Raw genomic sequence first — 12,089 nt, 5'->3', positions numbered from 1 at the left:
TTTTGACAAAACCTAAAAAGTAAAATTCCAGTTTTATAGTGTTTCAAGAGTTTTAGGATCCAAATCCATCGGTGGACGGTGAGTTTTCGTTTGATTCTGAATCAAACATGCAAATAGGATTGAGGGACCAATAGGATTGTTAATTGGATTGCAGGGACCAATAGGAAAGCTTGCGGTATCTCCGGTAAAAGAATAACATTTCTCCTTATTGCTCAGGGTAGCCACATTGGTGTTTTCTTACCATTTTGTGTTTTTTAGTCCTGTTGGGTGAGTTTTTTTTTTACCAAGGTTTTTTAGACCTAAGGATTTTTAGGTGTTTTTCTTCTTATCTTTATTTTTTATCAGAAAAAAAATTTATGAATCTGCACATGAATATCTCAGAATAATCCTGTGTATAAACTCCAGATGTATAAAGTAATATAAGTTTTTTCGGAGTTTTTTTTATATCAAGTTGGTATTCTTTTATTCAAGGGTTGGCAACCCATCTTGCCCTGGCAACTCTTTTTCTGGTGTGGTGTCTCTGACTCATAGTCACGTGCGGTGTCAGTGACCGTCGCTGATTGAAACGGATTGGGTATATAGATAGCTCACATTACAAAATTTGAATTTATAATCACATTACATACATTGCACTTTGCACTGTAGGGGCGGATCCAGCTTTTTAAAAAGAGGGGGTCAAAGTCTGAATAATATTTGGTATTGGAAGTGAGCGAGGGGGGTGGGATGTGGGGGGGCCCCCCCAAATTTTTTTTATAAGTAATTCGCTATCACGTGAAATAAAATTCAGTGCTCATATGATAAAACTGAAACCTATAGCTGACGTTTTAGTGTTAATTATTTTAATTATTATCCATATTTACATTTGGAAACAAATTATAAATATAAATACGATTTATGTTGAATAATTTTAGTTTCTTTTTTAGTTCCTTTGGATGTTTGATAATATACTCCGAGTTTGAGGGTAATTTCATAGAATACGATATTTTTGGACCCCGCTCACCCTCCCCCAGCTCCTTTCAAGTTTGTTCATGGATCTCGATCTTATGTATCGTATGGATATTGGTCATACTCGAGTGGTTGCAGCCGCTTGTACCAAATTGATATGAGGNCATGCCCCCCCCCCTTACATCAAATGTGCCATCTCCACCATCCCCTTTAGAATGTTAACATTTTTTAATAGCTGTACTATAAGTGTATTTACCGTTTTTGCAATCACCATATCATAAAACCCCTTATAATTGTAATGTTGTATTTTAGTTTTGTTTATGATTATTGTTGCAAATATTATGTCATAAAAGACCTTCATCAATGAATGAACAATTTATATATCTTTACTTTACTGCAGATTTATATTTTGTAATTGCTTCTTTGATCAAGATAAAATTAAGACTTGAATTAAAAAAAATGTCAAAAATAAGAAGAGTTTAGTACCACTTGGTTTTAATGTAAGAAAACAAAACAATATTTCTACTAAAATTATTCAATATACTATTTTCAGATATATTTGAGAAGGTTACTTAGGTGTGAAGATAACTAAATTATTCTCAATTTTAGAAAGGTAAATAACATAGGATAAAAAACGAATTTTTTTCCCCTTTAAAATTCGATTTTTTTTTCAAATTCCACAGGCAACGATTAGGCGCTTTAGCTAGTCTTCTATTTAAAAAATCTTTTCGCTCAAATATATATAGATATGTTAGCTATAGCTCGACCAAAATGGCTGATTTTTTTAGGGAACCCTTAAGTACCCGAGGGTTTGTTACATGGGCTAAAAAAATAGATTTTGTTTTAAAAAATTAAATTTTTTTAAAATTAGATTTTTCAATGCAGTGCTTAGGATCCGGATTCATTGGATCCGCAAGATTTTGGCTTCCTGGATCCGGATCTGGATATGCAAAAATATGTGGATCCACAGATTCAGATCCAAGGGGTTAAATATCAACCAAAAACTGCAAAAAAAACTTTTTTACTCCTTAAACCCAAATCTGAACTTTTGAAAAAAAAGATTATAAAGATTTCCTCATTTCTGAATGGTTCATCAAGTTTTAGGATAAAAATAAGCGAAAAAATAAAACAAATTTGAAAATTATTTAGTAAAGAAATGACCTGGATCCGGTTTTGGATCTGAATCCATTTATTTCCAGTGTGGATCCAGGATCTGGATTTAAATCCAGATCCGCATCAAAATTAAATGGATCCTAAGCACTGTTTAAGAGCAGGCCCGTAACCAGGGGGGGGGTGAAAGGGTTCAAGTGCACCCCTTTTTCCATGAAATTTTTTGACTTTTTAAAATTAGTAATTTAAAGAATTTTTTGGTAATTTGCATAGGGTAGAATACAGGGCGGTAAATTGTCCTGAGTGTGTAAAAAAATCTAAACAGCCCATAACTTTTTTATAACTAAAGCTATGACTAAAGCTACAGATCTAAAAACTATATTTTTGAAAAGCCCTTGAAAAATGGACGTAGGAACATGTGTTACACTTTGATATTTGTTTAAAATGAAAAAAAATATTTTTTACATTTTTATGCCCTTTTTTTGGACATTTTTTTCAACCTTCCCTAGCACCCAAACTAAAAAAGTTATCGATCTAATTTTTTTATAAAGGAGCTGGCCTTGAAAAATTGGGCTATGAACATGCATTTCAACCCTATACCTATTCTTTAAGGCTTTTTTCTAAGGGGGGGGGACGCACCCCCCCTCAATACATAGATTCAGACCCCCCAGCCTAGTAGGGAGCTGGGACAATAATAATGAAAATAGAAATAGCAATCAATCTACAAATTAAAAAAATGAGAATCAGGGACAAATGCTGATTTTAACAATTTACCGAAATTTGTACAAACAAAATGTAACAAATGTAACCCTTAAAACCTTAAATACACTTGTTAAAAAGGTTAGTCTTTATAGCGTACATTGACAATGTAATAAAGAAAACCATATACCACCGTAAAAACAAACCAAGCATTGCTTTTTAAAAAACCAAAAAAAAAAATTTTCCTGCAGCGCGCTTCTTTGCACCCCCCCCCCCTTGAAAAATCCTGGTTACGGGCCTGTTTAATAGATCCCACGAGCAACACCCGGTACTTTAGCTAGTATTCTATATAATAAGGTCTTCGCTCATATATATATATTTGTATGTTAGCTATAGATAGTCAAACAGTTCGACTAAAATGGCTGAATTTTTTTGAGGGAACCTTTCAGTACCCTGGGGGTAACATAGGCTTTAAAAAATTAGATTTTTTTTATTTTCAAAAATCAAATTTTTTTTTCTTCAGAATTTGAATTTTTTTTTCAAGTGTTTTTAAAATTCCATGGACAATGCCGGGCACTTCAGATATTTCAGTGCTTTCAAATATAAAATGTAAAGTAACTGAAAACTAGCCATAAAATTTTCGGATCCCTATTTTTTGCAACCTTTGATATTTCAAACTTTTACTATTTGATCCATCAATATTTAAAGTTTGTAATATCAACAATACCAACCTATAAATAATGTGTTGTTAACCATAAAAATTAAGCTTACTCCGCTGTAATATTATATATTCAATTCATAGTAATAATCATTGGTAATCGTACCTACTTATAAGATTGAAATAAAATATTTCTGGTATGTTCATCTATGGATTAGAGGAGAACTCGTGGGAAGCCTATTAACACTTGCCAACCTTCTAAATTGAGAACTTTAGTTGCCCGGGGACCGTTGCTTGGGAAATAAATATCCATCCTTTCTCCAGGAANACACGTGAACAGTTCATTTAAAACATAAAATTTAACATTTAAAGTAGTAAAATTTCAATATTTATCATAAAAGCAGTAGTTTATAACAGATCCTTTTCTATTTAGGATAACGCAGATATCACCATGAGCTCCATCCTGGAGTTAGCTGATCTTAAAAATTCAATTGCAGAATTGAAGGAATCTGATCTATTTGCCTCAGCTAAAGTAAAGGTGGACAGATCTTGCAAAGATCTCCTTGACAGTCTACCAAAAATCTACACTAAATCAGAAGAAAGGGCCAAGGCAAGGATTTATATTTTTGAAAAAACTCTTTTCTCCATTTTTTCTTTTAATTCATGATTGTTGTTTGTGTGCCGAGGGAGGGGATGCAGAACCGACATGATCCCCGAAAGTTGACCTCCGAATTCTCTAAGCCCCGCGAAATTGTCTCCAAGAAACATAAAATATCGCTGAACCCTGCATTTCTATCTCCAAGGCTTGCATTGTGAAATATATAAGTACATTTTTGTCTTTAAAGTGTCGTTAAAGCCAATGTGTCATGTTGAGATTTTACGAGAGAAAAAAGTTTAAATTTTATACTAGGGATCATTAAATGTGAAGCTTGAAAACGATTTTGCATAACTCGGAGGTTTTTCTGCAAATAATCTTTGATGGGCGGATTATTGGTAACTAATAATTTGGTAACTAACATTTTGGTAACTAACAATTTGGTAACTAATAATTTGAAAACTAACAATTTGGTAACTTGACATTTAAACTACATGCTTATGAGGAAACTTAAATTAGCGCATTAACTGCATCCAGGTACTCCTCTACAGTTGATTCATCCCATGATTGTGAAAAATTAGTTTCAATTATACAAATTGTTAGTTAACAAATTGTCAAATTACCAAATTGTCAAGTTACCAAATTGTAAGGTTACCAAATTGTCAGATTACCAAATTGTCAGGTTACCAAATTGTCAAGTTACCAAATTGTCAAGTTACCAAATTGTCAATTTACCAAATTGTCAGGTTACCAAATTGTCAAGTTACCAAATTGTGGTTACCAAATTGTGGTTACCAAATTGTGGTTACCAAATTGTTAGGTTACCAAATTGTTAGTTACCAAAATATTAGTTACCAAATTATTAGTAACCAATTATCCGCCCATCGGATTTGAAGTAATATTATGGTGATCATGTGCATTAACACTCCCTGGTGCGTATACAGTGTTGAGAAGTAATTAAAACTAATTAGAATTAAATTGACTTAGAACTTGTAAAATAATACCCCTGTGCCCAGGTTTATGATACAACTGTGCAGCTGATGATAACGGTAGCCTCCTACAGAGCTGTCGAGGGACCAACAATTCTCTACTACCAAGGAAAAGCATTTTCGGGTGGCTTTCCCGAAACACCTGTCGAGAAGAAGCAACGTTCCTTCCCAAGAATTGAAAGCATATTTTCAAGGTTGGAAAGGAATGCAGCTAGATTGAGGTTTGCAAGGGAAAGTCATTCAACACCATGCTGGAACTGTCAAGCTAACCCGTGTCTTCATGGTAAACCTGTTCCTGACCCCATCAGAGTAGGGTTAAGGGTCATGCCTGAACATGATCGGTGCTTTTCATTTAAGCGTGGTAACACCAGGTCAGGTCAATCTGGAATTATGAAGTCTGAGGACTATGCAGAGTTTGGAACATCAGGAGGAAACCTTGGTCCCTGCAGTCAGAGGGAGATGTTATGCTACAGCTGTGAGTAATTGTTGCTCTGAGGGAAATCAGCAACTTATTCTGGAGATTTATTAATTTTAAATCTTTCTCTGATGTAATCAATTATAATTCTCATTGGTTTTATTGTTTTGAATATTCTAAACAGTATGTCACCATAAGTAATCATTCATTTTGTTAAACTTGAATTACAATTTTAACTCGATTATTTTAATGCACATACAAAAATATTTTTTTTTAATCTCACGTAAAATATGTGTCCAGCTTTTTTTGGAGCAGTTTTCTCTAATGCTTGATTTACCGATTTCTCCATTATTATTTTAGAATGCTTCATTATTGCAATTAACAATTTTTCTGTTGTGTTAGCAATAAGCACTTTTTTTTGAAAATTATCAATCTAAAATATGGTAGAAATTACATTTTTTATATACAATTAACCATTTATCTGCTATGTCGGCAATTTGCATTTTTCTTAATTGCAAATTAACAATTTTCCTAGTATGTAAGCATTTATTTTCTAGCTTTATTGCAATTAACAATTTTGTTGTTTTGTTGGCAATAAACATTTATTCTGTATATAGAATTAAGAATATTTCTGGAACTGCTGTAGTGTTATTGAAAATCTCTACTTGATAAAATAAAAAAACTACGAGAAAAAAGAAAAGTAATATCTATGATAGGAAAGTAAAACCAATGATATAAAGTGATTTTAACAATAACTAAGAGGCTTAATAATGTCGTCAAGTTGCGACCGGGGTTCTTAAAAATGCATTGTTTTGTAATTTGAGGATATCATTTCCTAAACTTAGACATTTTTAGATTGAAATGATAAAAATACTGAAAACAATATTTTTGTCTGGTCTGTAATATTTTTACGGATCCACCAAACAGTCAAGATTGATAAAAGTATGATAATGGTCGACCAAGTAATTAAGTTACTTCGATATGATTTTATAAGATAAAAATTATTTCTCCATAATGTTAATTTCAAAACCGCTGTTAACACAACATGCTAATGTAAGAAAAAATAAATTCAAAGTAAGAAAGAACTAAGGGTTGGTATGTAGCAAAATATTAATTTTGATTGCAAACGCAGCAAAGGAACTGAGTTCTAGCCACAAACTCAAATTTTCTACTCCGTATATCGTTGTAACATAATGTTGTAGATCTATGATATTTCACACTATACATTTTGTCAGATCAAATACTCTTAAGTTAAAAAAAAGAGTAAGGTTACAAATATATATAAAATAAGAGTGGCATCCCAGATTCACAACGGTACCTTTTAAACATTTATTAATATAAGAATGAGGAAGATATTGTCGTTTTCTAGATCCTTCAAGTGTTAAATTTTGACCACTTTCGCACATTGTCTCTGCAGTGCAGTCTGCAAACATAGATACATAACTAGCGTCTACAATGATCATTGCTAAAGACAATTAAATTTAGATTTTTCATATTTAATTCTGTGTCCTTCATTGCTGTACAGTCTGTAAAGTTTACAATATAGTGAGACCTATACAACCGAAGAATAAAAAGACTACTTCTAAGAAGCTACTTGTAAAATTATTTGTTTTACAGCAACATCAAATACATTTATGAATGCCTAATGTCGTCTTGTAATTCCACAGGGATAGCAACATCAAATACATTTATGAATGCCTAATGTCGTCTTGTAATTCCACAGGGTTAGCAACATATCAAATACATTTATGAATGCCTAATGTCGTCTTGTAATCCTGCAGGGTTAGCAGCATCAAATACATTTATGAATGCCTAATGTCGTCTTGTATTTCCACAGGGTTAGCTACATCAAATACATTTATGAATGCCTAAATGTCATCTTGCAATTTCACAGGGTTATTGATATTGCTTCTGATATAAAATATCAAATTTTTTTGTGAATTCTTATTATGGAGAATCAAGTAGCTTAAACATGAACTTGACAAACAATGGCATATGCTTGACAATCTTGACATTTTTTTATTGAAAACATGATCAATATAATGTTATTAATATAAAACAGAGTTTTGTATTTAGAGATTTAGCGTGCAAAGGATGAAAGGGGTCAAATATCCAAAGAGTTTGGAGATATCAAATTTCAGTTTGAAGATATGAAAAATCAACTGATAGGTTCTAAGGCTGGGATCTCTAAGCTTGGGGAAGATCTGTAAAAGGTTGAAGATCTTGTAATGAAAAAAAAACATGGAAGTGGCTGGTATTAATGCCAACAGTAGGAAGCTGGTTGATTTAGTCCAATATGCCACTAATCCATGCAAAAACTGCAGCAAGGGGCCAACATTCTTCCTGGATGGACAAATTGTTCGTAATACATACACCAGGGACTGGAACCAAGATCAAAGAACTGAAGAATATTGAATACAAGGATTATTATGGTGTACAAGTAAAAGTGCTTTCTGGCCTAATACTGGAGAAAAGGGTGATGGATATCCCACAAGAGTCATTTGGAAACATGGTGGATGTCAATATTGCAATGATTTTTAAATCTGGATTTGTTTACAATTAACTGTAAACAGCTAAAGCTAGATATATGATGCTAACCTTCAACTTAGTCGGCAATGCTGTTAATAATACACCAAGAGATCATTGGCCACAAAACCTTGATATTTTTATTGTAATATTTTACTTTTTTTGTACACTGTACAGTACAGTAAAGATTTCCCCAGGGATTGGCGGATTTTTGGTAATGACAATTGGGTAATGACAATTTGGCAATGACAATTTGGTAATGACATTTTGGTAAGTTTTTAAAAGGGATAATTTGGTAATGACAATTTGGTAACGTCATAAAAGTGACAATCTGGTAATGACAATTTGATATTGACAATTTGGTAACGACATAAAAGTGACATTTTGGTATTGACAATTTGGTAAGGTGAAAATTTTTATAAAAGAGTATATTATTAATAAATGAATAATTACATTATTTTGGGTTAGGTTAGGTAAAGACTATTTCTGGGCCGAGAGTTGCAGCTATGGATGGGCTAGGGGGCCGCGCGCTGCAGCCTCTATGTTGAATGTTGATTTTAGCAGATTATTTTAAGCTTCTTATTTTTAGCAATTCTCTATAAATTTTGTTACTGCCTAATAATTTTGTAGATGGATCTTATATGTACCACATTGATACTATTGGTCATGTGGCCGCAGCGCTCGGCCCCCTAGCCTGTCATAGCCGCAGCGCTCGGCCCAGAAAGTGTCTTAATCTAACCCAACCCTGAAAAATACAAAATAAATATTTTTTTGGTTAAAATAGTTGAAATTTAGGCCATGTACAAATTGATAGGAAGGGGGGGGGGGNAGGGGGGGGGGGTACATACAGAGTGTATAGGACGCACCCAATCATAGTTTAAATGAGCCAAAAAATAGTTCAAATGAGCAAAGAAAAGCTTTCAAATGAGCCAAAAAAAAGTTTAAATGATCGCTATATACAAATAGTTGCTCATTTGAACTATCTTTTTGATATATCTAAAATATTTTTTTTGCTCATTTGAACTACTTTATTGCTTATTTGAACTTTTTTGCTCAATTGAACTTTTTTTTTGATCATTTGAACTACTTTTCGCTCATTTGGTTCACTTGAATTATTTATTTTGCGATCATTTGAACTATTTTTTCTTATTTGAAAGAGCTATGTTTTACAGGTTAAAATTTTAACTGAATTGTTTTGCTCATTTGAACTATTTTTTTGGTCATTGAATTATCTTTATGTCCATATGATGAAATAATTTTTGATCATCTAAACTATTTTGTCAAGATTGTTTGACATCTAATTTCATATATAATTATTTTTAAACTGCATATTTGATAGTTTAAGTGAGTATAATACGTGATTGTTTAAACTACAGGAAATGACGCCATTATCAGTAGTATAAGAATGAACAATAGTTCAAACGATCAGTAGTTCAAATTATCAATAGTTCAAACGATCAGTAGTTCAAACTATCAGTAGTTCAATTGATCAATAGTTCAAACGACTGTAGTTAACAAAAGCATTCCATACACAGCATCTATAAATGGGGGGAGTGGGGAGTGAGATTTCTTTACTTAAAAAATTGTATTTTTTTAGAGTTTAAAAGTTTGATGCAAACCTAAAATACGTATATTTTCGTAAATTTCATACTAAGAAAATTTTCAAAGTTTTTAGGTTTTTATTTTACGTATTTTTACGTATTTTTTAGGTTTTTTCTTTACTTAAAAAATTGTATTTTTTTAGAGTTTGAAAGTTTGATGCAAACCTAATAATACGTATGTTTTCGTAAATTTCATACCTAGAAATATTTCAAAGATTTTAGGTTTTTATTTTACAGGGTTTTTCTTTACTTAAAAATTGTATTCTTTTAGAGTTTAGAAGTTTGATATAATTGATGCAAACCTAAAAATACGTATGTTTTCGTAAATTTCATACCAAGAAATGTTTCAAAGTTTTTATGTTTTTATTTTACGTATTTTTAGGTATTTTTTAGGTTTTTTCTTTACTTAAAAAATTGTACTTTTTAAAAGTTTGATGAAAACCTAAAAATACGTATATTTTCGTAAATTTCATACCAAGTATTTTTTCCAAGTTTTTAGGTTTTTACTATACGTATTTTTACGTATTTTTCTTTACTTATTTTTTTTAGAGTTATAAAGTTTGAGGCAAACTTAAAAATACGTTTATTTTCGTAAATTTCATACCAAGTAATTTTTCTAAGTGTCAGTATATTCACGAAACCACAACTGTACAAAAATGCATTTTTAAGTTAGAATTTGAAAATATTTTGTACTCTTTTTAAGAGAATTGTTCTGTAAGAAATTTAATGCAAACATTTTGGAAAATGCAATGTTTCAAAATTGCTATCATTTTTGAGTAAATTGATGTTTTCATTAGAATCAATGTCAGTAAATTCTCGAATTTTTGATAAATAGAAGTTTTACTTTAACAATTTTGTAACAGGTATAATGGTAGTTTGACACACATTGATACGTTATTGTTGAAAATACAGACAATATGTATATTTGAATGTTGATTTAGATGGATGCATAGATGAAGGAATGTTGATGGTGTGAATTTCTGTGGACAGAATATTGGATTGAAAATAATTAATATCAATGAATATGGATTTAAGAAATTTGTGGAATTAGTTGTATAGAAATGAAGGAGGGGTTGTTAAAATTAATTCGAAATATAAGGAAGACGATTTTTCCGAGTCAAATGCCGTAGACCGAAAACACCCGAGATGATGACAACTCAGTCTCAGGGAGCAATCCTGGCTCCTTCATAGTGATGATGCAGATACCTATAGCTACCAACAGACGATGCTTACATCCAGCTCAACATTGTTCCAAGAGTTCCAAAATTATCAGGCGTACATTGAGATGCATTCCCTCATATTCGAAACTGACAAAACCGCGATCTCTCACCCTGTTCCAAGGGTTCTACTTCTCCTCTACAAGAGGATACTCACCCTGTTCCAAGGGTTCTATCGATGTATTCTTTATTAAGGGTTTCACTGTAGAATATTTGGTTTTTTTTCTGATTTCTTTATTAGAATATTTTTGACTTTTTAAAGGTCAACAGGGGTGTATTCATGTGTTCCGGGGGGCAGGCGCGCAACTATAGGGGGGGGCATGCCCCTCCCTTAAAAAATCTTGCCCCCTCTGTAGGGGGGGGCAAGAAGTGACGAAGTCCACCCTGTTTTGCAATTTAGCGATTCATGAATCCTGAACCTGAGCAAATTTAAGAGCTCTTATCGTAAAATAAAAAAAAAAGATAATTGAACGATAGTTTATTGAGCTTATAGTTCAATCGATATAACATTTAATACATCATATACACACACACAGACCCCCTTCGTCTCCGAGCCTAACTACTGCCGTAGAACAGGTTTACAAGGTTCCAAGGTGCCTTAATCTTTGTTTTTTCATTATACACCCGGATAATGTTGTAAAGTCGTCTTCGAATTTAATTTCTAAATTCCGCGGTAAATGCGCAAAAATCCGAAATTCTCCAAAATCCAAATTCAAAAAAAAACGAAAACCGCGAAACTGGAATAGAACTGCGTTTAGAATTTAGTTTCGAATTACTGATACTAAGTTCATAGTAAAGTTATAACCGTATATTGTACGTTAACATTTAAGACGCCTGCCTAAAGTGCGTATATAAACTTTTATCATTCAATCAAGTTGTAACCGATTGATCTTTTTCATACCAAGAAAATGGAAGATAAAACTGCTGAGTATGGTTTAATGTTAAAGATGTTCCCGACAAGCATATCTCCGAGTAGAAAATGTCATGAAATATTTTGGTTAATCAAACTCCTTGACGTCACAATGTCCATGAAGTTTTTCTGTCCCCATTTTCCGTCTTCACGAGATATTAAGGTATGAATTCATCCTAAATGCTGGGTCTGTCCTAGAGAACCATTTTACGACCCCCCCCCATATCAGTTTTGTACTTATTAAGTATTATTTTAGAGTTAGGTTAGGTTAAGACACTTTCTGGGCCGAGCGCTGCGGCTAGGACAGGCTAGGGGGCCGAGCGCTATGCCAACATGGTCAATTATATCCATTTATTTATTATTATTTAGGGTTAGGTTAGGTTAAGACACTTTCTGGGCCGAGCGCTGCGGCTAGGACAGGCTA

The 12,089-nt window shown here is 32.6% G+C and overlaps 2 protein-coding genes across 2 annotated transcripts in view; both read left to right on the top strand.

The window, feature by feature from the left end:
• Nucleotides 1-1,498: 1,498 nt before the first annotated feature.
• Nucleotides 1,499-5,652, top strand: LOC111715530 (uncharacterized; the record flags this gene model as incomplete). The annotated part of the gene is given in 3 exon segments (XM_023490868.1): nt 1,499-1,558; nt 3,846-4,022; nt 5,024-5,652. Coding segments are annotated over 2 exon segments (615 nt in total). The 3' UTR covers nt 5,480-5,652.
• A 5,825-nt stretch (nt 5,653-11,477) lies between these two features.
• Nucleotides 11,478-12,089, top strand: part of LOC111715529 (E3 ubiquitin-protein ligase FANCL) — a gene marked incomplete in the record, with an annotated part of 6,550 nt that continues 5,938 nt past the window's right edge. The window contains 1 exon segment of the mRNA XM_023490866.1: nt 11,478-11,828. Coding sequence (XP_023346634.1) covers nt 11,664-11,828 — 165 coding nt within the window.

Source organism: Eurytemora carolleeae, unplaced genomic scaffold (genome assembly GCF_000591075.1).
Source record: "Eurytemora carolleeae unplaced genomic scaffold, Eaff_2.0 scaffold1782, whole genome shotgun sequence".
NCBI lineage: Eukaryota > Metazoa > Arthropoda > Copepoda > Calanoida > Temoridae > Eurytemora > Eurytemora carolleeae.
The sequence above is the reverse complement of the archived record's forward strand: the minus strand, read 5'-3'. Positions and strand labels throughout refer to the sequence as shown.